A 27,971-nucleotide genomic window follows, 5' to 3' on the forward strand; every position below is an offset into this window, starting at 1 on the left:
AGGCAAATCTGGAGATATGCTTCTGATGTGAGCAATTTAATTGTAAGCAGTCGAAGTCAGTCACTCAGCTCAGAAGTCTCTTATCTTTTGTTTTTCCCTCCCATGTGAAATAATGAAAATAGGATGATAGAAAGTCTCATAGGCATACTGTACAGGCTTAGAAGCTTTATTTGATTAGTCATCTTCCACTTAGAACAGAATCAGTTTCATTGTAACGCACAAGGTTTGGTCTTTACAACAGTTTTACAGCAATGGACTCATCACACCAAAAATGGACAGAAAGGTAAGGACTACAATATGGAGGGTATAATTATGTCAACACTAGATGACTTTATAAGTATCTTTATAAGTAAATACATGTATGTAGGTGTCTTTTTACACTGTGTATTGCAATAGTTTATTTCTTAGGTATATTACCGTCTCAGAGTTTAAGCAAAACATTGGACATTACCTATTTGGAACTAAATATAATTGCTGTTGTTATTGAATATCATAACTTATCATGTTTGCAGTGCAGTGTACACATTTTGGTGATAATTATTAAAGGTCTTGAGTATTTTCTTACTTGAGATGAACACAAACAACTCAAGTAGCTATAGTCAGGTTAGGATAGCATCCAAAAGGTATTAATCCACTAAGTGACAAGAAATATATTTACAAATATATTTTGATTCCTGCACATAGTTAATTAATTACAAAAAATATATTTTGGAAGTGTATTTGACTTTCAGAGATATGGACAAAACTCGTATTGGCCATATATTTGTGTGTTATTACAACTGAGATATTTCTGTAGAAGCCTTTCTTGTGGATAGTTCTTGGCATTCATTTTCATTTACAATTACATGGCAGTAAATCCATTGCACTTTATATACAAACTTTTCACATGATATAAAATATATTTTAACATTAAGTCATAAGGATGAAGTCATTGACACATACAAATTGTATGAAAATGTTCACACTTCTGAACAATACACACAATACATACAAACACTCAATTAAATCCTTACTCTCTGTCTTTCTATCTATCTACCTGTCTCTCTGCCTGTCTGTCTGTCTGTCTGTCTGTCTGTCTGTCTGTCTGTCTGTCTGTCTGTCTGTCTGTCTGTCTGTCTGTCTGTCTGTCTGTCTGTCTGTCTGTCTGTCTGTCTGTCTGTCTGTCTGTCTGTCTGTCTGTCTGTCTGTCTGTCTGTCTGTCTGTCTGTCCCTCTCTTACATAAAAACACACACACACAATGAAAAAAGTTGGAAATGGCACATTTTCATACAGGACAAACATTCACATATTCAAAATGTAACATTTCCTCCTTTTTTTGGTTCACAATAAACATTAGTTTACATAACAATTTCTCAGAATACATTCTCTGTAAAAGATGCAACAATAATCGTAACATTTTTTTGGGGGGGAGAAATGAGGCAAAGCTTTTGATATATATGCGAAGTTCTTGCATAATGTGCAAAACAAATTTTAGCAAAGAAAATGTGATACGTATTGTATTCTTCACTACGCCGCAAGTGCCACTTCAAATATAATTTGTCTTCCTAGTTGAGCATTTACAGTTTGTCCTGAATAGGTGCAGAGCAAAGCAAGGGAAACATCTTTCTACTAGACTGAATGCAATTAAGCAGGCAAACACACGAGTAATAGTAAAGCAACAGATAACTATTCTATTATATCCTATACAAGTAACTGAAAAGAAGAAAAGTTAAATGATTAAAAAAAGAAAAGAAACATTGTGGTGAATATTTCAGGACAACAGACACCTACATGAGATTAGAATGATATCAAGCCATTGTGAGAAACATGAAATTAAACCTGTTTTATGGTCATCTACAACAGTGTTACCCAACCCTGGTCCTCAAGTACCCCCAAAAAGTCCACAGTTTTGTTGTAGCCCTTGACAAACACACCTCATTCAACTCATTGAGGACTTGATGATTAGTTGACAAGTTGAATCAGGTGTGCTTGTCCAGGGTTACAATACAAATGTGTACTGTTGGGGGAGCTTGAGGACCAGGGTTGGGAAATACTGATCTGCAATACCCAACAGAGGGCACTCGAGAGAGAGGCAATCAATCAAAAGACACACAAATATCAATCTGTCTGGCAATCTGTCACATAGGGAAAGTGCTGTTACAGGTGGTCTAGGAGCTAAATCAATGTACTGTAAGAAGTTATCAATTTACGCATTGTGGTGACAGGACTGATACAGAGACAAAATAGTCAATAAATGTAGAAAGAGATCGAAAAACTATAATAACTATTTGGGAAGCTCCATCAATCAATCAACCCATCCATCCATCCATCCATCCATCATCGGAAGTAAGTTCTACAGCCATGTGTGAGTAGTTGACATGCTAATCAGGTTGACGACAATCAGATGTATTACTGGCACCAATGAAAATGAGTTTTGATGTAGGTTGGCCATCACTGTCACTGAAATACGAACAACATTTATGTCTGTAGAATATGCTAATAAGCTAGCTTAAGCCTCACAAGAAATGGAAATGCCAGAAACACGAGCTTGTGGGATTGGAGGATAGAAGCAGTTATCGTTACAGCAGATTTGAAGCGAAGCCAAGCGAAGCGTCGTTAAAAACCAATTGCCCTTTTGACCCCAAAACAGATAAAACCAAACATTTCTCATTCACTTTCGGCGCTCTAAACGAGCACCAAAGTCCATCCTCCCTATCTCCACCTTTCTTTCTCCTCCTATCTTAACGTTTCCTTCTCCCTCCTCTCTCTCCCTCTCTCTCTCTCTCTCTCTCTCTCTCTCTCTCTCTCTTCCTCTGTAAACTCTGATAGCCCTATATAATAAGTCAGAGGAAAGCCTCTCCTGAAAATGGACACCAAAGAGAAAGTGAGACTGAGCTGAGGACTTAACTCTTTGGCACCCCCTGTCTTTCAGTCTCAGGTGGCGTTTTCCTCCTCATCATCCATATGATAGTTGAGCGTGATGACAGCACTGATGAAGTCTCCCAGCTCTACGAAGTCAGCTGTGATGATGTTGATGCCGCTCTCTCCTGGCCTCTGGGCCCGGATCCACAGCATCATACTTGGAAGAGCCCTGCAGGGGAGTCCATGTGGATGTGAAACCATGTACACACACACACACACACACAGTTGCATCTCTGTATTATTGTCTTTTGTGCATTCTACAGTGAGGGAAAAACGCATTTGATCCCCTGCTGATTTTGTACGTTTGCCCACTGACAAAGAAAGGATCAGTCTATAATTTTAATGGTAGGTTTATTTGAACAGTGAGAGACAGTGAGAGACAGAATAACAATAAAATCCAGAAAAACGGATGTCAAAAATGTTATAAAATGATTTGCATTTTAATGAGGGAAATAAGTATTTGACCCCTCTGAAAAACATGACTTAGTACTTGGTGGCAAAACCCTTGTTGGCAATCACAGAGGTCAGACGTTTCTTGTAGTTGGCCACCAGGTTTGCATACATCTCAGGAGGGATTTTGTCCCACTCCTCTTTGCAGATCTTCTCCAAGTCATTAAGGTTTCGAGGCTGACGTTTGGCAACTCGAACCTTCAGCTCCCTCCACAGATTTTCTATGGGATTAAGGTCTGGAGACTGGCTAGGCCACTCCAGGACCTTAAAACCTCTCTGGGCTAGGCGGGACGAATTCGTCCCACCTACGTAACAGCCACTTGAAGCCTGTGGCGCGATTTTCAAAACCTTAAAAATCCTATTACTTCAATTTCTCAAACATATGACTATTTTACAGCTATTTAAAGACAAGACTCTCGTTAATCTAACCACACTGTCCGATTTCAAAAAGGCTTTACAACGAAAGCAAAACATTAGATTATGTCAGCAGAGTACCAAGCCAGAAATAATCAGACACCCATTTTTCAAGCCAGCATATAATGTCACCAAAACCCAGAAGACAGCTAAATGCAGCACTCACCTTTGATGATCTTCATCAGATGACAACCCTAGGACATTGTGTTATACAATACATGCATGTTTTGTTCAATCAAGTTCATATTTATATCAAAAACCAGCTTTTTACATTAGCATGTGACGTTCAGAACTAGCATACTCCGCAAACTTCCGGGGAATTCGCTAACATTTTACTAAATTACTCACGATAAACGTTCACAAAAAGCATAACAATTATTTTAAGAATTATAGATACAGACCTCCTCTATGCACTCGATATGTCCGATTTTAAAATAGCTTTTTGGTGAAAGCACATTTTGCAATATTCTAAGTACATAGCCCAGGCATCACGGGCTAGCTATTTAGACACCCGGCAAGTTTAGCACTCACCATAATCATATTTACTATTATAAAAGTTTGATTACCTTTTGTTGTCTTCGTCAGAATGCACTCCCAGGACTGCTACTTCAATAACAAATGTTGGTTTGGTCCAAAATAATCCATCGTTATATCCAAATAGCGGCGTTTTGTTCGTGCGTTCCAGACACTATCCGAAATGGTAAAGAAGGGTCGTGCGCATGGCGCAATTCGTGACAAAAAAATTCTAAATATTCCATTAGCGTACTTCGAAGCATGTCAACCGCTGTTTAAAATCAATTTTTACGCCATTTTTCTCGTAGAAAAGCGATAATATTCCGACAGGGAATCTCCTTTTTGGCAAACAGAGGAAAAAAAATCACAAAGGCGGGGGCGGTCGGGTCACGCGCCTAAGCCCAGTGTCCCTTGATCGGCCACTTGAGAAAGGCGATAATGTGTTTCAGCCTGGAGCTGGGATGACGACATTCTGTTTTTTCCCGGGCTCTGAGCGCCTATGGACGACGTAGGAAGTGTCACGTTAGAGCAGAGATCCTTAGTAAAAGATAGAGATGGAAAAGAAGTTCAAGAAATGGTCAGACAGGCCACTTCCTGTAAAGGAATCTCTCAGGTTTTGACCTGCCATTTGAGTTCTGTTATACTCACAGACACCATTCAAACAGTTTTAGAAACTTTAGGGTGTTTTCTATCCATATGTAATAAGTATATGCATATTCTAGTTACTGGGTAGGAGTGGTAACCAGATTAAATCGGGTATGTTTTTTTATCCAGCCGTGTCAATACTGCCCCCTAGCCCTAACAGGCTAATGTGCTTCTTCTTGAGCCACTCCTTTGTTGCCTTGGTCGTGTGTTTTGGGTCATTGTCATGCTGGAATACCCATCCACGACCCATTTTCAATGCTCTGGCTGAGGGAAGGAGGTTCTCACCCAAGATTTGACGGTACATGGCCCCGTCCGTCGTCCCTTTGATGTGGTGAAGTTGTCCTGTCCCCTTAGCAGAAAAACACCCCCAAAGCATAATGTTTCCACCTCCATGTTTGACGGTGGGGATGGTATTCTTGGGGTCATTGACAGCATTCCTCCTCCTCCAAACACGGCGAGTTGAGTTGATGCCAAAGAGCTCCATTTTGGTCTCATCTGACCACAACACTTTCACCCAGTTGTCCTCTGAATCATTCAGATGTTCATTGGCAAACTTCAGACGGGCATGTATATGTGCTTTCTAGAGCTGGGGGACCTTGCAGGCGCTGCAGGATTTCAGTCCTTCACGGCATAGTGTGTTACCAATTGTTTTCTTGGTGACTATGGTCCCAGCTGCCTTGAGATCATTGACAAGATCCTCCCGTGTAGTTCTGGGCTGATTCCTCACCGTTCTCATGATCATTGCAACCCCATGAGGTGAGATCTTGCATGGAGCCCCAGGCCGAGGGAGATTGACAGTTCTTTTGTGTTTCTTCCATTTGCGAATAATCGCAGCAACTGTTGTCACCTTCTCACCAAGCTGCTTGGGGATGGTCTTGTAGCCCATTCCAGCCTTGTGTAAGTCTACAATCCTGTCCCTGACATCCTTGGAGAGCTCTTTGGTCTTGGCCATGGTGGAGAGTTTGGAATCTGATTGATTGATTGCTTCTGTGGACAGGTGTCTTTTATGCAGGTAACAACCTGAGATTAGGAGCACTCCCTTTAAGAGTGTGCTCCTAATCTCAGCTCGTTACCTGTATAAAAGACACCTGGGAGCCAGAAATCTTTCTGATTGAGAGGGGGTCAAATACTTATTTCCCTCATTAAAATGCAAATCAATTTATAACATTTGACATGTGTTTTTCTGGATTTTTTGTTGTTGTTATTCTGTCTCTCACTGTTCAAATAAACCTACCATTAAAGTTATAGACTGATCATTTCTTTGTCAGTGGGCAAACGTACAAAATCAGCAGGGGATCAAATACTTTTTCCCTCACTGTAAGTATAATGCATAGTCAGTGAATAGGATGGGGCTAAGGAAAAGGAAAGAGAGCGAGAGAGTGACAGAGCGAGATAGAGGTATGTACTGTTTGATGAGTCACAGTTGGTTGGTGTAACAGTGAGCTGGCTGGTGAACAGCTAGACCGGTTAAGGGCCAGTATGAGTCAGCATGATAAGGGCTGTCTGCGCTGTCTGACAGACTGCTGGGTGCAATCATGTGGGGGGCGAGATATTATTATATACTCTGTACAGATGTAGGATCTTAATTTGAGCCAGTTTGCTACAGCAGGACAATTATCCTGCAGCAACAGGAAATGTGAATTATTATGTGGATTACAATTTATGGAAATATTTGTAGGGGTTGATACATTTTTCGTAAGAGAAAAGTGAAAATTACAAACTTCACAAGCCTTTTTAAACCTCAAATACAAATCAAGTTTTACATTTCTGCCATTGCAGGAAAGTTCTCCTGCAACAGGGTGATCAGATTAAGAGTATAGCTGGTGTCTGCTGTGGAAAAGCTCTGTCAGACTGGTTACAATGCTACAGTCCTGGATTTGAATGCACATTCTTCAATTGACAGTAAACCCAATGTTCTTCTTGAGATCAATTGGAATTAGTCCACAATCGATGAAAATATTATATTAAACAGTCAGCACGGTTATTGAATGCAATATTTAATATTTCATCTCCAAGCAATGAAATGGGAAAAAGTTGAGAAAAAAAGCATATAGAGAGAAAAAAGAGACAATAGAAATAGGGCGGAAAATTCAGTATCCCTAAAGTTGTCTTATCACGGGGCAAGTGAGGCCAGTGTCATATTCCCAAAGATACATATACCTTTTGCCACAGTGACTCATAGTGTGTGTGTTGTTTCTCATCTCAATTTCTCTCCCACATTGAACATGAAATAACTCACAAATGTCCTTTATAACCACACACACACACACACACACACACACACACACACACACACACACTCACACACAAACACACACACAGTTGAAGTCAGAAGTTTACATACACCTTAGCCAAATACATTTAAACTCAGTTTTTCACAATTCCTGACATTTAATCCCAGTAACAATTCCCTGTCTTAGGTCAGTTAGGATCACCAATTTATTTTAAGAATGTAAAATGTCAGAATAATAGTAGAGAGAATGATTTATTTCAGCTTTTATTTCTTTCATCACATTTCCAGTGGGTCAGAAGTTTACATACACTCAATTAGTATTTGGCAGCATTGCCTTTAAATTGTTTTACTTGGGTCAAACGTTTCAAGTAGCCTTCCACAAGCTTCCCACAATAAATTGGGTTAATTTTTGCCCATTTCTCCTGACAGAGCTGGTGTAACTGAATCAGGTTTGTAGGCCTTCTTGCTCGCACACGCTTTTTCAGTTCTGCCCACAAATTTCCTATGGGATTGAGGTCAGGGCTTTGTCATGGCCACTCCAATATCTTGACTTTGTTGTCCTTAAGACATTTTGCCACAACTTTGGAAGTATGCTTGGGGTCATTGTCGATTTGGAAGACTCATTTGCGACAAAGCTTTAACTTCCTGACTGATGTCTTGAGATGTTGCTTCAATATATCCACATAATTTCCCCTCCCCATGATGCCATCTATTTTGTGAAGTGCACCAGTCCCTCCTGCAGCAAAGCACCCCCACAACATGATGCTGCCATGCTTCACGGTTGGGATGGTGTTCTTCGGCTTGCAAGCCTCCCCCTTTTTCCTCCAAACATAACAATGGTCATTATGGCCAAACAGTTCTATTTTTGTTTCATCAGACCAGAGGACATTTCTCCAAAAAGTACGATCTTTGTCCCCATGTGCAGTTGCAAACCGTAGTCTGGCTTTTTTATGGCGGTTTTGGAGCAGTGGCTTCTTCCCTGCTGAGTGGCCTTTCAGGTTATGTCGATATAGGACTCGTTTTACTGTGGATATAGATACTTTTGTACCTATTTCAACCAGCATCTTGAGTATCCTGAGCAGTATGACGGCTGCATGGTCCCATGGTGTTTATACTTGCGTACTATTGTTTGTACAGATGAGCGTGGTACATTCAGGTGTTTGGAAATTGCTCCCAAGGATGAACCAGACTTGTGGAGGTCTACAATATTTTGTCTGAGGTCTTGGCTGATTTCTTTTGATTTTCCCATGATGTCAAGCAAAGAGGCACTGAGTTTGAAGGTAGGCCTTGAAATACATCCACAAGTACACCTCCAATTGACTCAAATGTTGTCAATTAGCTTATCAGAAGCTTCTAAAGCCATGATGGGATTTTCTGGAATTGTCCAAGCTGTTTAAAGGCATAGTCAACTTAGTGTATGTAAACTTCTGACCCACTGGATTTGTGATACAGTGAATTATAAGTGAAATAATCTGTCTGTTAATAATTGTTGGAAAAATGACTTGTGTCATGCACAAAGTAAATGTCCTAACCGACTTGCCAAAACTATAGTTTAACAAAAAAATTTGTGGAGTGGTTGAAAAATGAGTTTTAATGACACCAACCTAAGTGTATGAAACTTCCGACTTCAACTGTACATACATACATACATACATACATACATACATACATACATACATACATACATAGAGAAACAAACCAACTCACCTCTCTGTAATGGTCTCCCTCAATCCGCTGCCTACTCCTTTCATGACGGTGCTGGCCTTAGGTGTGAGGACCACTTGGGAGACGAAGAATGTTCCCTTCCTCCTGCCATTACACAAATCACATCAAACTTTACTATACAGGCACAATTAAAGATGAAAGTAGGATCTTAAATTGAACCTGTTTTCTACATCAGGAACATCATCCTGCAGCAACAGGAAATGTGAATTATAATGTGGAATATAATAATTTTTGTAGGGGTTGATACATTTTTTGTAAGGGAAAGTCCAAAATTTCAGAAGCCTTTTTTAAACCTCAAACACACAACAAGTTTAAAATGTCCTGCATTGCAGGAATGTTCACCTGCAACAGGGTGATCAAATTAAGAGCTTACATCTGTAAGTGCTTTTCCCAAAGGTTTAACACACTGTCCAGGAAAAGACGGATGGGTGAAAGATAGAGGGCCATACAGACCTGCGGTCAGCCACAGAGGCCTGGAGGAACTGGATCAGCTTTTCAGGGTCAGTGGTGTTGGCCCAGGGAGCAGGCATCATCTGACCAGGCCATAGAAATGGCACTTCCAGGGCCATAGGACTGTGGTAGAACACCAATACCTGGTAGTCTTTCTCCCACAGGTACTGGAGACTCACCTAGAGGGAGGGAGGAGTGTAGGGAGGGGCTTTGTCTTTAGGAACTTCCAGGGCCATAGGGCTGTGAAGCCAAGGTGGACACCATACACTCTTGAGGGAGCACCGAGATTTAAGGTGTTTAGTTAGTTTGTACAGTAGAGTATCTTACCTCCTGAGCGAAGACGACGGGGGCAAGTTTCTCCCCGAACACGTCTCTCAGCATTGAGACCAACTTCTCATGGTGCAGGTTCTGAACCCCGTAGAAGTGGTTAAAGTCCAGGAACACAACCTCTCTGGCATGGGCTGACAGGAAGGAGCTGATCTGCTCCAGACCTTCTCTCACCTGGAAGCACAACACACACCCCCACAAGGAAGCAAATATAGTGTCAGACCAGTCATACTGTACCCACTGAATAAGGTCCAGAGTTTTTCCTGACCTCTTGACCTCTATAGAAAATAACTAGGGTCCAGAGTTTTCTTTCTGGTCAGGTCAGGTGGTCAGGAAAAACACCTGAGGTTCTGTAGGAGGAAATATAGTCGTAGGGAGTAATTATATTCACAGTGGCGCTGAAGAGGCCATGAGCGAAGAAGAGTTCGTTGTCTGGGTCCCGGGGCTTGGTGGAAATGCGCAGGTCAAAGAAGCGGACGCCGGCCTCCAGCTGGCTGGAGAAGTTCATAGTCTGAGTGGCCAGCCATTTACGCATCAGCTTCTTGGCCACCGTGCCAAAGACCGACACAAAGTTCTGGACAGCGTCAGTCTGCTCAGGACCCACCGGAGAGGACTCGTCTATGTAGAAACTGAAGGAGTCATGGGAACCTGGGGGGAATATAATTATTATTATTATTATATAACGCTTTTCATTACATAAAGAATCTCAAAGCACTTGAAAACGCAAAACAAACAAGAATCAAATAAAACAGCTATATGACAACATAGGTCTGGGCTACGATGTTCAGCCACAGTTGAACATTTCGTTTTTTCAATCCTCCAACAGATGGAGTGACAGTCAAGAGGGAACCACATGACTTGAGCAGAGGGATGAGGTGGTCAACGGGGGAGAGGAACAGGTCCTCCGGAGGCAGGCAGGCAGCACAATATAGGGAATGGGTTATGGCTGAGCGGAGGAAAATGTGTGTTAGCATTTGTGTGTGTGTGTGTGTGTGTGTGTGTGTGTGTGTGTGTGTGTGTGTGTGTGTGTGTGTGTGTGTGTGTGTGTGTGTGTGTGTATAGGGACAGTTGTGACTTGACTTGAGGCCCATACAAAGTGAAGAACAGTATCTCAGTGATAATAGAACAATGCCAGTGGGTTGAGAGGAGTGAGTAGTGTCCTCTCTCCCTGTCCTCCTGTCTAAACAGAGAAGTCAACTCTCTAATTATAGTCAGCCCTGAGACGCTCTCCTCTCTGTCTCCCCCTCCTCTCCTCTCGCCTGCCTCTCCATCCCCTCTCCCTTGCCTCTCCCCTCTTCTCCCTCTCCCTCCCTCCCTCTCCCTCTCCTCCTCCTCCTCCTCTCTTCTCCCTTTCCTATCCCTCTCCCCTCCTCCTCCCTTCCTCTCACTTTCCCCCTTCTTTCCTCTCCCTTCCCTCTCCTCTCCTCTCCTCTCCCACTACAGGGCAAACCCACACTACAGGGCTGACCACACTACACTTCTTCCATTCGGTTACAAAGCCCAAATAGTTTCCATAACCACAATTGAGACGATCACTGTAGCTTGAACATCACTGAGCTTCACCACAATTGAGACGATCACTGTAGCTTGAACATCACTGAGCTTGACAACTTGATGACAACTTCTCCACAGGCAAACAAACTGCATGCGTTATCATCACCGATGTTATGTAGGAAGAACAAGACATAGTTATTTATAAACGGCTCAAGTTTATTAGCTACAACTCCAACATCCTCACGTTCGTGAGCTAGCATAACAACAACTCTTTCGCCAACGTACGCTGGCCCCCGTAGGACATCTGCGGTGAGTCAAAAGGAACACACAACAATAACTCCCAGGGGCTTCACAGCAAACATAACAGCACGGTCACAGAACACAGAGAGAAGCCTTCACCCTACACAGACAGTCAGACACGGACACTCGCTTGACTGCACATCAACCATACAGTCGGCATCCTTCTAAGACTCACATAAATGTTCACATAAAGCAATATTCTCTGCTCCAACACAAGGCCTTGGAGTATAATAGAGACAGCAGTATGCCTTTTGGGCAAAGCGTCCTTTTATGTTTCTGTACAAATACACCTGTAACTTCTATAGAAATGTCCTGACAATATTCATCTGTTGGTCCAATAGATAGATGATTCGGTACAATAATGTGAGCTCAGCTCCATGCCTCGAGACGGGTGAAAGTGGAGGCTGTTGAGGGGAGGACGGCTCATAATAATGGCTGGAACGGAGCAAATGGAATCAAACACATGGAAACCGGCCATTATTATGAGCCGTCCTCCCCTCAACAGCCTCCACTGATTTGACAGAAGAGGGCTCTTTCACCCATCTCGAGGCATGGAGCTGAACTCACATTATTGTACCGAATCATTTATCTATTGGACCAACAGATGAAAATTGTCAGGACATTTCTATAAAGGTTACAGGTGTATTTGTACAGAAACATAAAAGGACACTTTGGAAACCATGTGTTTGATGTATTTGGCATCATTCCACCCATTCTGTTCCAGCCATTACCACGAGCCTGTCCAGCCCAATTCTGTTGCCACCAACCTCCTGTGTGTCAAATACACCTGTAGCTTTTATAGAGATGTTCTGGCCACATCCCTATTGGCTTATCAAAGGTATTTTATGGAGTGAGTCAGTGTTCACAGATGGTGCACATAGTTTAAAAGGTGTGCAAAACAAAATGGTACCTACACATCGCTTCTGTAATCCCAAGTTACCGTTCAACACTCCGATATGAAATGTCAGCTCTACCTTGTATGACCAATGAATTCAGTAACACATCCTGGGGGAGGGAGAAGCTACGTGAGAGACGATGGCTTATCAACACACTGGAAATTACAGCTGCGTTTATCTCTCGACTCTCGGTACTGTGTGATGATAACGAGAGAGAAAAGCAATCCATCAAAACGAATCCATTAATCAATTTAAGGCTGTGGAAATAAAATGTGTAATGAACAACATGCTTTTCATTAAGCCTAGAAGGTCAGACTAGCTGTATGTCAAATTAGAATTAAATTAAATCACATTAATCAAAAAATCAATCGGGGTCACGGAGACCATTGAGCATTGGTGGAGAGACGTGCTCTAAATATCACCGCTGTTCATCTCATGAAACAAAATGGATTCCCTGCCTCTCCACCTGCCGACCACTCCTGTAAGCTGATGGTAAAAATGTTCAGGTCGGATATCAACACTAGTCTCATTAGTTAAACAGAAGACGGAGGTCATCATGCCCTGGCAGGGATCATCAACTAGATCCGGCTGCGGGCCGATTCTTTCTTGAGCGGATGGTCAGGGGGCCAGAACATAATTACAAATCATTTTTAGACTGCAAATTGACTGCAAGACGCCCGAACAGATGTAATATTTGACCAAAACATAATCATTTCAAACCTTGCTTACATTTGTAAACGATCACATATCTCTCTATTATGCATGGGAATACTTTTGAACAGATTTCCAAAATCACTTTTCTGATTTGCTGCTGTCTTTACAGTCTTATGTCCAACAATAAAATATAATTAAAAAGTTATTATAAAAAAATTGGGTCCACAGGCCGCCATTTGGGGAACCCTGCCCTATGGCCTCTGGTTGTGTCTTATTTAGCTAGTTCATCTGTAACACCACAAAAAGTGTAACCTTGAAGATAACAATAAATGACTTTGACAGTCCTCTGTTTGTGAATTACAGCACTAGAGTGATGCATTAGGGATGAGGCAATTACACAAATAAACAAACAAATCCCTCGCTCTCCCCAATTTAATGGCTTAATGAAGGAGATTAGGAACAGAGATTTGTTGTTGTTTTTGTTGCATGTCATTGCTCTGTCTTTCCCCATGATAGGGCCAGATCTACAAAATGTTTGCAACAAGTTTAAAGTAAGTAGTTGTACCTGTTTTAAACAGAGGGAACAATATCAAATAAAGTGCAATTATAAAATTGTAATTGAAAATGTATTTCTTATGGTTTAGGTTCATGTTTTCTTTAAAGGGTGATATGATATACTGACATCTACATCCATCTGATACAGATGCTTACTACCAGCCTACCATTCCAATGATACAACTGGGGGTGGGGGGCAAAAATGCAATTTCAGAATGTGGGAGGGCATGTCCCCCCCCATCCCCAGTGAAAGTTGCGCCCCTGCTTACTACAACCATTGGAAGTCAAAGACCATTGGAAGCTGGAGTGGGAGGAGAGCTGGAGGAATGAACACAGAGGACAGGATGATGTCCGTTAGAGAGTAGGGCAGGGAATTGCCAGGGACCTCACAATATGATATTATCACAATACTTAGGTGCCGATACAATATGTATTGCGATTCTATATTTATTGCAATTTTATTGCTTACTATGTCTACTGAAGAGGGACAAGAGAGAGCCATAAGAAGACAAGTTTGAGATAAGTGTCCAAAACATGGCTCAACATTTAAAACATAAAAAAGAAGATGAACAAGCTATAGGATAAAAAAACCCAGAGTTTTGGCGCAGGTGCCATTTTGAGTGTGTCAAGAACTGCAAAGCTGCTGGGTTTTTCACACTCAACAGTTTCCCATGTGTATCAAGAATGGTCCACCACCAAAAGGACATCCTGACAACTTGATACAACTGTGGGAAGCGATGGAGTCAACATCAAAGTTAATTTGTCACGTGCGCCGAATACAACAGGTGTAGACCTTACAGTGAAATGTTTACTTACAGGCTCTAACCAATAGTGCAAAAAAAGGTATTAGGTGAACAATAGGTAAGTAAAGAAATAAAACAACAGTAAAAAGACAGGGTATATACAGTAGCGAGGCTATAAAAGTAGCGAGGCTACATACAGACACCGGTTAGTCAGGCTGATTGAGGTAGTATGTACATGTAGATATGGTTAAAGTGACTATGCATATATGATGAACAGTGAGTAGCAGTAGCATAAAAGATAAGAGGGGTTGGCGGGTGGTGGGTGGTGGGACACAATGCAGATAGCCCGGTTAGCCAATGTGCGGGAGCACTGGTTGGTTGGCCCAATTGAGGTAGTATGTACATGAATGTACAGTTAAAGTGACTATGCATATATGATAAACGGAGAGTAGCAGCAGCTTAAAAGAGGTTACCTGTTCAGGAGTCTTATGGCTTGGGGGTAAAAACTGTTGAGAAGCCTTTTTGTCCTAGACTTGGCACTCCGGTACCGCTTGCCATGCGGTAGTAGAGAGAACAGTCTATGACTGGGGTGGCTGGGGTCTTTGACAATGTTAGGGCCTTCCTCTGACACCGCCTGGTGTAGAGGTCCTGGATGGCAGGCAGCCTAGCCCCAGTGATGTACTGGGCAATACGCACTACCCTCTGTAGTGCCATGTGGTCAGAGGCCAAGCAATTGCCGTACCAGGCAGTGATGCAACCAGTCAGGATGCTCTCGATGTTGCAGCTGTAGAACCTTTTGAGGATCTCAGGACCCATGCCAAATCTTTTTCGTTTCCTGAGGGGGAATAGGCTTTGTCGTGCCCTCTTCACGACTGTCTTGGTGTGTTTGGGCCATTCTAGTTTCTTGTTGATGTGGACACCAAGCAACTTGAAACTCTCAACCTGCTCCACTGCAGCCCCGTCGATGAGAATGGAGGCGTGCTCGGTCCTCCTTTTCCAGTAGTCCACAATCATCTCCTTAGTCTTCGTTACGTTGAGGTTATAGGTTGTTATTCTGGCACCACCCGGCCAGGTCTCTGACCTCCTCCGTATAGGCTGTCTCGTCGTTGATCAGGCCTACCACTGTTGTATAGTCTGCAAACTTAATGATGGTGTTGGAGTCGTGCCTGGCCATGCAGTCGTGGGTGAACAGGGAGTACAGGAGGAGACTGAGCACGCACCCCTGGGGAGCTCCAGTGTTGAGGATCAGCGTGGCAGATGTGTTGCTACCTACCCTCACCACCTGGGGTGGCCCATCAGGAAGTCCAGGATCCAGTTGCAGAGGGAGGTGTTTAGTCCCAGGATCCTTAGCTAAGTGATGAGCTTTGAGCGTACTATGGTGTTGAACGCTGAGCTGTAGTCAATGAATAGCATTCTCACATAAGTGTTCTTTTTGTCCAGGTGGGAAAGGGCAGTGTGGAGTGCAATAGAGATTGCATCATCTGTGGATCTGTTGGGGCGGTATGCAAATTGGAGTGGGTCTAGGGTTTCTGGGATAATGGTGTTGATGTGAGCCATTACCAACCTTTCAAAGCACTCCATGGATACGGACGTGAGTACTATGGGTCTGTAGTCATTTAGGCAGGTTGCCTTTGTGTTCTTCGGCACAGGGACTATGATGGTCTGCTTGAAACATGTTGGTATTACAGACTCAATCAGGGACATGTTGAAAATGTCAATGAAGACACCTGCCAGTTGGTCAGCACATGCCCGGAGCACACGTCCTGGTAATCTGTCTGGCCCCGCAGCCTTGAGTATGTTGACCTGTTTAAAGGTCTTACTCACGTCGGCTACGGACAGAGTGTTCACACAGTCATTCGGATCAGCTGATGCTCTCATGCATGCCTCAGTGTTGCTTGCCTCGAAGCGAGCATAGAAGTGATTTAGCTCATCTGGTAGGCTCGTGTTACTGGGCAGCTCGCGGCTGTGCTTCGCTTTGTAGTCTGTAATAGTTTGCAAGCCCTGCCACATAAGATGAGCGTCGGAGCCGGTGTAGTATGATTCAATCTTAGCCCTGTATTGACTCTTTGCCTGTTTGATGGTGTGTCGGAGGGCATAGCAAGATTTCTTGTAAGCTTCCGAGTTAGAGTCCCCCAACCTTGAAAGCAGCAGCTTTACCCTTTAGCTCAGTGCGAATGTTGCCTGTAATCCATGGCTTCTGGTTGGGGTGTGTACTTAAAGTCACTGTGGGGACAACGTTATCGATGCACTTATTGATAAAGCCAGTGACTGATGTGGTGTACTTCTCAATGCCATCGGAAGAATCCCGGAACATGTTCCAGTCTGTGATAGCAAAACAGTCCTGTAGTTTAGCATCTGCTTCATCTGACGACTTTTTTATAGACCGAGCCACTGGTGCTTCCTGCTTTCATTTTTGCTTGTAAGCAGGAATCAGGAGGATAGAGTTGTAGTCGGATTTACCAAATGGAAGGCGAGGGAGAGCTTTGTACGCATCTCTGTATGTGGAGTACAGGTGATCTAGAATTTTTTCCCCTCTGTTTGCACACTTAACATGTTGATAGAAGTTTGGTAGAACTGATTTAAGTTTCCCTGCATTAAAGTCTTCGGCCACTAGGAGCGCCGCCTCTGGGTGAGTGGTTTCCTGTTTGCTTATTTCCTTATACAGCTGACTGAGTGCAGTCTTAGTGCCAGCATCTGTCTGTGGTGGTAAATAAACAGCCACGAAAAGTATAGCTGAAAACTCTCTAGGCAAGTGGTGTGGCCTGCAATTTATCACAATATCCTCTATTTCAGGCGAGCAAAATCTAGAGACTTCCTTAGATTTTGTGCACCAGCTGTTGTTTACAAATATGCACAGAACGCCCCCCCCTCGTCTTACCGGAGTGTGCTGTTCTATCTAGCCTGTGCAGCGTATATCTCGCTAGCTGAATATCCATGTCGTCATTCAACCATGATTCCGTGAAACATAGGATATTATAGTTTTTGATGTCTCGTTGGTAGGATATTAGTGATCGTACCTCGTCTAATTTAGTTTGTCCAATGATTGCACGTTGGCGTGTAGTATTGACGGTAACGGCAGCTTTCCCACTCGCCTTCTCCGGGTCCTGACAGGGCATCCGGCTCTTTGTCCTCTGTACCTGTGTCGCTTCCTCTTGCAAATAACGGGGATGTCGGCTCTGTCGGGTGTTTGGAGAATGTCCTGTGCGTCCTCCTTGTTGTAGAAAAAAATCTTTGTCTAATCCGAGGTGAATGATCGCTGTCCTGATATCCAGAAGCTCTTTTTTTTTGCCGTAAGATACGATGGCAGAAACATTGTGTTCAAAATAAGTTACAAATAACATGAGAAAAAACACATAATAGCACAATTGGTTGGGCGCCCGTAAAACTGCTGCCATTTATAACATAGTGGACCAGTATCCCTGTGGAAGGCTTTGGACACCTTGAAATCTGACGAATTAAGGCTGTTCTGAGGCCTAAAGGGGGTGTTACTCAATATTAGGAAGGTTTTCCTAATGTTTTGTAAACTAAGTGCAAATCTATTAAAAATAACAAACTGAAATATTACATTTACATAAGTATTCAGACCCTTTACTTTACTTTGTTGAAGCACCTTTGACAGCGATTACAAACTCTAGTCTTCTTGGGTATGACGCTACAAGCTTGGCACACCTGTATTTGGGGAGTTTCTCCCATTACTTTCTGCAGATCCTCTCAAGCTCTGTCTAGTTGGATTGGAACCGCACACCTATTTTCAGGTCTCTCCAGAGATGTTCGATCAGGTTCAAGTCTGAGCTCTGGATGGGCCACTCAAGAACTTTCTGAGAATTTTCCCTAAGCCACTCTTGCGTTGTCTTGGCTGTGTGCTTAGTGTCATTGTCCTGTTGGAAGGTGAACCTTCGCCCCAGTCCAAGGTCCTAAGTGCTCTGGACCAGGTTTTGATCAAGGATCTCTCTGTACTTTACTCCGTTCATCTTTCCCTCGATCCTGACTAGTCTCCCACTCCCTGCCGTTGAAAAACATCCCCACAGCATGATGCTGCCACCACCATGTTTCACCGTAGGGATGGTGCCAGGTTCTCTCTAGACCTGACGCTTGGGATTCAGGCCAAAGAGTTCAATCTTGGTTTCATCAGACTAGAGAGTCTTGTTTCTCATGGTCTGAGGGTCCTTTATTTGCCTTTTGCTAAACTCCAAGCGGGCTGTCATGTGCCTTTTACTGAGGAGTGGCTTCTGTCTGGCCACTCTACCATAAAGGCCTGATTGGTGGAATGCTGCAGAGATGGTTGTCCTTCTGGACGGTTCTCCCATCTCCACAGAGGAACTCTGTCAGAGTCACCATCGGGTTCTTGGTCACCTCCCTGACCAAGGCCCTTCTCCCCCGATTGCTCAGTTTGGCCAGGCGGCCAGCTCTAGGAAGAGTCTTGGTGGTTCCAAACTTCTTCCATTTAAGAATGATGGAGGTCAATGTGTTCTTGGGGACCTTCATTACTGCAGACATTTGTTGGTATCCTTCCCCAGATCTGTGCCTCAACACATTCCTGTCACGGAGCTCAACGGACAATTCCTTCAACCTCATGGCTTGGTTTTTGCTCTGACATGCACTGTCACCTGTGGGACCTTATATAGACAGGTGTGTGCCTTTCCAAATCATGTCCAATCATTTTAATTTACCTCAGGTGAACTCCAATCATGTTGTAAAAACATCTCAAGGATAATCAATGGAAACAGGATGCACCAGAGCTCAATGTTCAACCATTTCTAAATACCTAAATTCTAAATTGTGTGTAGATTGAGGAGGAAATGTTGTATTTAATCAATTTTAGAATAAGGCTGTAACGTGACAAAATGTGGAAAAAGTCAAGGGGTCTGAATACTTTCCGAATGCACTGTATATATGTTTTTTATTTTTACAAATCGATACTTTGAGTCACCGTATTGATATAAAATCATCAAAAATAATATTGCGATACTCTACTGCAGTGCTCCCCAATAGGTGATTTGTGTTTTTGTTTTTTATATCATTTTCGTTGTTGGACATTAAAACCTCTTATGGACAGCTAGCGGAATGCCTCGCCAATATCCAATGGTAGCGCCTGGCGCGAAATACAAAAAACCTTAAAAATGCTATAATTTCAATTTCTCAAACAGATGACTATTTTACACCATTTGAAAGATAAGACTCTCCTTTATCTAAACACATTGTCCGATTTCAAAAAGGCTTTACAGCGAAAGCAAAACATTAGATTATGTCAGGAGAGTACCCAGCCAGAAATAATCACACACCCATTTTTCAAGCTAGCATATATGTCACAAAAACCAAAACCACAGCTAAATGCAGCACTAACCTTTGATGATCTTCATCAGATGACACTCCTAGGACATTATGTTATACAATACATGCATGTTTTGTTCAATCAAGTTCATATTTATATCAAAAACCAGCTTTTTACATTAGCATGTTTTGTTCAGAACTAGCATACCCACCGAAAACTTCCGGTGATTTTACAAAATTACTCATGATAAACGTTGACAAAAAACATAAATTATTTTAAGAATTATAGATACAGAACTCCTTTATGCAATCGCGGTGTCCGATTTTAAAATAGCTTTTCGGTGAAAGCACATTTTGCAATATTCAGAGTTTATAGCCCGGCCATCACGGCTAGCTATTTTGACACCCACCAAGTTTGGCACTCACCAAACTCAGATTTACTATAAGAAAAATTGGATTACCTTTGCTGTTCTTCATCAGAATGCACTCCCAGGACTTCTACTTCAACAAGCAATGTTGTTTTGGTTCCAAATAATCCATAGTTATATCCAAATAGCTCCGTTTTGTTCGTGCGTTCAAGTCACTATCCGAAGGGTGATGCGCCGGCGCGTTTCGTGACAAAACATTTCTAAATATTCCATTACCGTACTTCGAAGCATGTCAAACGCTGTTTAAAATCAATTTTTATGCGATTTTTCTCATAAAATAGCGATAATATTCCAACCGGAGACGTTGTATCCTTTCAAACACTGAAAGTAAAACATGGAGTCGTCACATGCATGCGCGGGCCAGTGTCATTGTCCTCAGAAGGATCACTCACCAAAACCCCTGCTGTTTTTCGCCCAGAGACTGCAGAGCTATCATTCAATGTTCTGGTGCCTTCCTAGAGCCAATGAAAGCCTTAGAAAATGTCACATTACAGCAGAGATCCTGTATTTTCGATAAAGAGGCTATAGAAGGACAAGAAATGGTCAGACAGGGCACTTCCCATATAGTATCTTCTCAGGTTTTGGCCTGCCATATGAGTTATGTTATACTCACAGACACCATTCAAACAGTTTTAGAAACTTTAGGGTGTTTTCTATCCAAATCTACTAATTATATGCATATTCTAGTTTCTGGGCAGGAGTAATAACCAGATTAAATCGGGTCCGTTTTTTATCCGGCCGTGAAAATACTGCCCCATATCCCTAACAGGTTTTAATTAAAGGCTCTAAAATCACCCAAAATCTGTCCACGAAAATAAGACTACAAAGTGAGGAATTCTTGTGTGGAGGGCAATGAGTGTCGAATTTGGCCAACAAAAAATGTAATTGCTAATATGCTACGTGAGGCTTATTTGATCAAATATAAGTTTTGTAATGTTCAGGTTGTTATGGACTGATATACGTGGACTCACTTTGGAAACTTTGAAAAAAAAACGACTTTACATCAGCGTTGTGCCTGTTGTTCACTATCTGCCCTCTCATTGGCTGGAATGGTCCCTGCTGATCTTGCCTCCTCCCACCTGCCTTCCATCTTTGAGGACATGTATTTCCATTGTTAGAGCGCTCCATCGACTAGCTTGTCAATATAATAATACAAATATTAGCTAATACTCTTGTTTCATCACGTAGCATTACTGCTCAGTCCGCTCACTTTTTCACTAACTCCTAACTCCCCTCAGGGCACAGGAGAGGAGCCTGCTTCCCCTCACTTTCGCTACTCCGTTCTTCATTCCTCTCCTATTCCATCCCTTTTCCTTTGCTTCTGTCTGACCCTCTCTCTCTATCCATCTCTTTCCTACCTCTCCCTCCCTTTTTGTCAGTCTCTCAAACCCATTTTCCTCTCTTCCCACAGTGGTCCCTCATCAACCTCCCTCTTCGGCCCTCCTATCCATTCCGTCTATCAAATTATCTCTTTCTTCCCATGTTCTTACTCTTATCCCGTCTTTGGTACGAGAGTCATTGTGGACACAGTGTGCAGCTAAAGACTGGTGTGCACAATTTTGTTTTTGGCAACAAGATAAACTTCTTTCTGCTGTAAACTCAATTAACTGCCAGCAGAGTACTAGCATGGCTACCTGATTTGTTCTGCATTCAACAATGAGGTATCAATATAGCCTTGTTCAGTAAAACTATGTTAAATGACAGACGGACATTTAACTTGTGCAATTTCATGTCCTCAAATCTCCTCGATACCCACTGTTTATGTTACTCTTTTCCCCTGGAGCTCAAGTGGTGGATGAGAGAATGGACAAAGGGCTGGATGAACGGATAGGTGGATAAAGCAATGTATGGATAGATGGATTGTCAGATTACCAGATTAATCCTGTGCCAAGGTCCATTTCAGAAGCAGAGGATGCTGTTTTTCAATGGTTTTGTTTTAACTGGTCTCAGGGGGCTGGCTGGTTGCCTGCCGTGACGACTCATGCTGAATTTAATTCTGCTGCTCTATCGATCACTCCAAGCTAGTGGGCGTGGCGCTTGGCGGGAGCGATGTGGATGGGTAGTCAGGCTAGCCGGCTGGGGTAAATAGATTGCCCATTTGAAAAAATAATTGACATGGATTGAGAATGAATTCCAGGCCTGACCTGCTGGTGTATCAGTGGGTTTAGAGAACCCCCCCAGAAGATCTATAGCTTCAGTTCACCCCTGGCCTAGTAAGACAAATGTCTTTCATCCGGTGATACACTTCAGATTCTCCTGAAGTGTGCTACCCATTCCCTCCAAGTCTTTTCTGTTTGACATTAGTAACTGGAAAGCCTATTCACTTCTCCAAGGTGCAGTCTTACTAAGAGTGTATTACACTCATTGGCAACACTCAGAAAAAGTAGCCTAGCTGTCTGTGTGGCAGAGCTAATAATTGCATCATGCATATATGATGAACATATAGTATTGACTTTCTCATTTAGAGAGCTTGGGACTACAAGGTTCTATCTGCAAAAATATGATTCTGATATAATTGGTTTTAAAGTTCCGAGCCCTCATTGGTTTGAATGGTGTTCGTAATTTTATCTTGTATTTATAGTATTATAAAGGAGGAGAAAATTGAACATAACAAGGCTTTGTCAATAACAACATTTTGAGAAAAATGCAGATTGTGACGCTCGTCGTAATGAGTAGACCAAGGTGCAGCGTGGTAAGTGCTCATGTTCAATTTATTTATATAAACTCAGAACACTAAATCAAAATAACAAACAACGGAAAAACGAACGTCACGTTCTGCAGGCTTACAGAGCTGTACAAAAACAAGATCCCACAACTAAAGGTGGAAAAAAAGGGCTGCTTAAGTATGATTCCCAATCAGAGACAACGATAAACAGCTGCCTCTGATTAGGAACCATACTCGGCTCAACACAAAGAAATAGAAAACATAAAAGGCATAGAATGCTCACCCCACATCACACCTTGACCCTAACCCCAAAAATATAAAATAAACGGCAATCTAAGATCAGGGCGTGACACAGATAGAGCCTTATAGTCCCAAGCTCTCCTGCAGAAGATGTTGGTGTAGAATAATGCAAACAAGGTCATGACATTAGATACACTCATAAAAAGCTTGATTACACACACACACACACACACACACATGCTTATTTTACTATCCTTGTGGGGACCAAACAATTGATTCTCATTCAAAATCGTATTTTTCCTAACCCTAAACCTAACCCTAACCATAACCTTAACCCCTAACCTTAATTATAACCCCAAAATAGTATTTTTCCTTGTGGGGACCAGTGAAATGTCCCCACTTGTTCGAATTTTCCTTGTTTTACTATCTATATATAGTTAAACCAAACACACACACACACACACACACACACACACACACACACACACACACACACACACACACACACACACACACACACACACACACACACACACACACTGACTCAGTAGTATACAGAAAGCCTGTTTTATGCTGACATCACAGCCTTTGTAGTTCATCTGTCTCCTATTTTCTTCTAGAACCTCTCAACCTTGTCCTTCTCTTATCTGTTCTATTTGTTGCTCTAGTTTATGTTCATGACCTCTGTTGGTCAGGGTGGAGGCTGGCGCCAGCTCAGCTGTATGGAACAGCTAGAGCCAGAGAAGAGTCAGAGCAGGGGGAGGCCAGTGTCACCTGCAGGGCAAACACACAGACGTTCTCATTATGTCAAGCTGCATCCATTTCCTGTACCAGCTGACATGACAAACAATCACAGTATGGCGGGTGTATCTATGGGGTTTAACCAGGGCAGGGTTGATGTCTGCAGTAGCCAATGCGTTGACTCTTGGGAATCCCTAAGAATAATACTGGGCTACCCAAATGTTGATGTCGTTCACCTGGTGTGAAAATGAGTTTCACCACCTCTGGATACACAGATAAACAGTATCAGGAGTTTGAGTTATTTGAGAGCAGCTCTGTCACCTGTAAGAGCCCAATTTAATGCCTGGGTAGCCTAACCTCCTGTAGGTGAGGAGATGAGAGGGCAACACGGAATGAGGGATGGAAAGACTAAGGGGGGAAAAGTGCACACAGCCTTGTGTATATATGGTCTACTTAGGCTGTTCCCGAGAGAGAGAAAGAGAGAGAGTATGTGTGTCTGCATCTGAAGAAGGAGGAGGAGGTGGCGGCACTGGGAGTGTTAAGATCTGTTCCAGGGACAAATCAACTGTAGCCACAGATAACCTTTTTCATTAGGGGGGGAAATACAAAAAAACTGTCCTTAGTTCAGTGTCTACTAGACTAGAGGTAACTTTATACTCCATCTGGCCTACCCAACACTATAAGTGAAAGAGCTGTTCAGAATCGCCACCTCACTCTTTGCAGATTGTGTTGACAAGGGGATCAGCTAAGACTCAATGTGGTATCCATTTACAGTAACACTTAGATCAACCTGCAGTAACACATAATACTGTAGCACCATACAAAAATGCAATCGGGCCACTGTCTCACAGTGTTTACACAATTTGAATTGCAAAGTCTACATCCTAGGCTGGGTGCCAGTCTGATTGTGCTCTAGGCAATTTTGGGGGGTGGGTAACAGCGTAGCGCCTCTGTTAAATGCAGAAACACTTCAATGGATCCCCATCCCCAGGCATTATAAATGTCGAATTAGAAGTATAAATCCTCTGGCGAAGAGGACTGTGCTTGTGGATGAAATTATCACATTCATCCTCCCATTCGTTCCTCTCTTCAACTGGTTCAGCGCTTCACTCTCTTTCGCTGGGAAGAGAAGCCTGTGCTATAGTGCTCTAACCCTGCAGCAGTAACACATATAGCTGCTGCCTCTCCGAAACATCCTCAACCAAATCAGCAGCCACCAGGTTTGGCACCAAAAACTGTAGGAGGAAATTGACTTCTGGCAAGGAACACACACACGCGCACACGCACGCACACACACGTCAGGAGAAATCAATAAGTGAATGGCTTATGTGGCTGATTCTGGTTTCAGGGACATTGGAAGAGACAGAAGAGTTTTACAGTAGCCTGTGTCCAAATGGAGTGCATAGGCTACGCACCAGTTTAAGATGCTTGGAGCAACTGGGCAAATTAGGAATAATCATGGTTAATTACAGTGGGTTATAGTGAGCATGCTGCTTCTCCAGGCTGGCCTATGAGAAGGGAAAGACAGGTGCAAATGCAGGTGTTGTGCGTGACTTAACTAGACCTCTTGGCTCCATGGCGATATCCTGTAGTTTTCATTTCCCAGTCTTTCATAGCACGCAGTCGATGCATAATCAAAAGTCACATCCCAAAAATACCCTGAAGATGAATGAATTGTGTGTGTTCCCCATTGAGAGCAGTGGAGTATGTCATGCCACACCTCTTTAGTTTCCCACAATAGATCTGAGAAACACAGCTTTGTGCGCCACCTGCCTGCATGTGTGTAGCCAGTGGATGAAGCTAATCACTAGAATTAGCCAGATGTTAATTGGCCATTCCACAAGAGTGAAACCAGCGACCGGGTCTTATTCCAGACCTCCAATCAGAGTTGCCGTCTCAGGAGACCTGCCGCATGATTGGCCGAAACCTTCAAACAGCTGGTACCACTTTTAGACGCTGATGCCGAGACAATGGACCGTTCCAACACTGCCAACATACAACTTTTCTAACCTTCGTTCCTAGAAGGGATCGCAGAGGATCTGATGTGAACTAGGCAGGTTGTATGCAAGTTTTGCTATTGAGGTTTGACCAGTCCGATCATGTCATATCACTGGTTTCTTCAAGGAAGGAAATAAGGTCTTTGAATGGGGGTATAGATGTCTTGAGTCTGCAAACACAGACTCGAGTGGCCCGTCTAAACTTTCAAACCCTTTGAATAGGGATTTAGAGATCATTGTTAAACAATAAACCCATCCAATTCACACTTGTAGTATTATGTGACGGTGGGTTAGGCTCATTAGAGGCACATGAGCTGTTCTGGTTGCAATGCAATGAACCCTGAACTATATGCCCCGTTTAGGCTAATACGCACCGCCAAAAATCACAGCGATAACACATAGCCTGACAAAAAAGTGACTAGATTCCCATATATATATATATTACAACATATTTAATGGGGCACAATGGGCCACCTGTGTAAATGACATTTTAGTGGATTCATTTGAATTAGCAATTTGCAAGCTTTTTGTAAGATCATTCATGCCCCTCCCTCAAGGAGATTTGAATTAAATCAAGCCGATAGAGACCCAGAGACATGTCTCTGCTTTTGGCATATAGCCTATCGAGCCCTAACCAGCTAAACTGTAGCCTATTTCTTTGATGATGGATCCTTTGTGCTACCGAATAGGGCAATGGACTAGTGTTGCACCTACACATAGGTCTCGCCTTCCCACAACAGGTGCCATCTCGAGAGACTACTGTAGCCTATAGGCCAGAGATAGGCAACTAGATCCAGCCAGAGGCCGATTTATGTCGGAGCGAATGGTTGGGTGACCAGAAAATAACTATAATAATGTGTACGCTGCAAATTGACCACAACTAAGCCCAAAAAGAGATTATTATTATTTTAAAATACAATTTCATACCTTGATTACATTGAGACATGAACGCATATAAAAATATAGATATTTGTGTGAATACTTGAGAACAGACTTCCTAAATTAAACTACACTTTTGCTGAATTCCTGGTGATGTTAGTTTTTTACCCAAAACTTTAAATCCTACATTATTATTATTGTTATTTAGTAAAAACTTCAGGACAAAAAATAAATCACTTGTGGACCAGTTTTGGCCCGCGGGCCACCTGTTGACCACCCCTGATAGGCTATAGCATAAACTTTAGCTGGAATTAACAGCCTTTGCACGGAATATGAGGATTCTGTGTCGATAATTCATCTGAAGACTGTAGGCTGGCTAGGTCACTCGCCGTCAGTTCAACAACATACACATCTGGATTTCTATCTTCTATGGAAGTAAATTATTTCACTGCATGATCAACAAAAGGTTTCCAACATTTCCACACACGCAACAGTGCAAACTACAATGTGACTCTTACCTGGAATGGCCAGGTTGGTAAGCGGGATGCTGTGCATGCTCTCCGGTAAATTCGCCATCCAGTCGGCGAACCGGTGTTCGTTTTTCCCGTGAGACGAAGCCATGCCGCCGCGCACTATATCCCCACTTTCCGTTGCCTGCGCGAGCTTTGAGTGCGCTTTCTCTGTGCTGCGTTCGCTCCACTCACCACACACACACCAGCGCGACCGGGAGCGAGTGTGTTCACACCACACCCCCTGAATGGCGTGCACACATAGATCGGGAACCCATTTTTCATAGGATATGTCGATAGAGTTGTGTTTTCGATAAAGTTGTGCTTTTAGGATGGTCTCATGGCAGGCGAGTGATGTATTCAGCCATTAGTTCTTGAAGTCATTAAAATAAGGGTGCGCCCAGCTAGCCACTCAACTTAATTCAATAATCAGTCCCATGTACCATTCTACAACAGTGAATGTCTGTCTGGCTCTCCACTAATGCATCCATACGCCTTGCGTTTGCCTATCCGTGTATAGGCTAGTGGCACTGTCCACACCTGTGGTGCTGAATTGATCAACTCCGCTTTCCAAACAATAGCGCTTCTGGAGGAGAGCATTTGGAAAGGACACGTTGTTAACCGATTGATTTTCACTTCTCGCTTGTCTGGATTAGTTATTTGAATGCATAACAGTGGACATATTTGACACTTTGCCAGGATTGAAAAATAAACCTCACTGAATAGGATTTAGGATTTGTCTAGTCTGGCAGCAACATATATTTACTATTTAGAAATGTCTACCCTTGATGAACAAGTCTATTCACAACATATTCGCAAGAACAATTTGACATGTATGCGTTTCCCATTTATGATACATCCTCTATATTCTCTTTGAACCCAAGCGTGAAGAAGCCCTCCAGTTTCCGCTACATAGAGCCCAAGGGTAACCGCACCCTGC

At 42.8% G+C, this 27,971-nt stretch overlaps 1 protein-coding gene across 1 annotated transcript; it reads right to left on the reverse strand.

The window, feature by feature from the left end:
- Positions 1-150: 150 nt before the first annotated feature.
- Positions 151-27,574, reverse strand: plcxd3 (phosphatidylinositol-specific phospholipase C, X domain containing 3). Its single transcript, XM_014171142.2, has 6 exons — positions 27,041-27,574; positions 10,051-10,307; positions 9,660-9,833; positions 9,336-9,511; positions 8,865-8,966; positions 151-3,071 (listed from the first exon to the last, which is right to left on the reverse strand). The coding sequence occupies exons 1-6, from the start codon at positions 27,141-27,143 to the stop codon at positions 2,915-2,917; spliced, it is 969 nt and encodes a 322-aa protein (XP_014026617.1). The 5' UTR covers positions 27,144-27,574; the 3' UTR covers positions 151-2,914.
- Between the last annotated feature and the right edge of the window lie 397 nt (positions 27,575-27,971).

The sequence above is a fragment of the Salmo salar genome, chromosome ssa24, assembly GCF_905237065.1.
Source record: "Salmo salar chromosome ssa24, Ssal_v3.1, whole genome shotgun sequence".
Taxonomy (NCBI): domain Eukaryota; kingdom Metazoa; phylum Chordata; class Actinopteri; order Salmoniformes; family Salmonidae; genus Salmo; species Salmo salar.

Coding starts and splice junctions, on each gene's coding strand:
- plcxd3 (XM_014171142.2), bottom strand. CDS start 27,143: ATGGCTTCGTCTCACGGGAAAAACGAACACCGGTTCGCCGACTGGATG. Junction 10,308..27,040: donor TACCAACCTGGCCATTCCAG/GTAAGAGTCACA, acceptor TATTCCCCCCAG/GTTCCCATGACTCCTTCAGT. Junction 8,967..9,335: donor GCCTCTGTGGCTGACCGCAG/GTCTGTATGGCC, acceptor GTGTAATGGCAG/GAGGAAGGGAACATTCTTCG.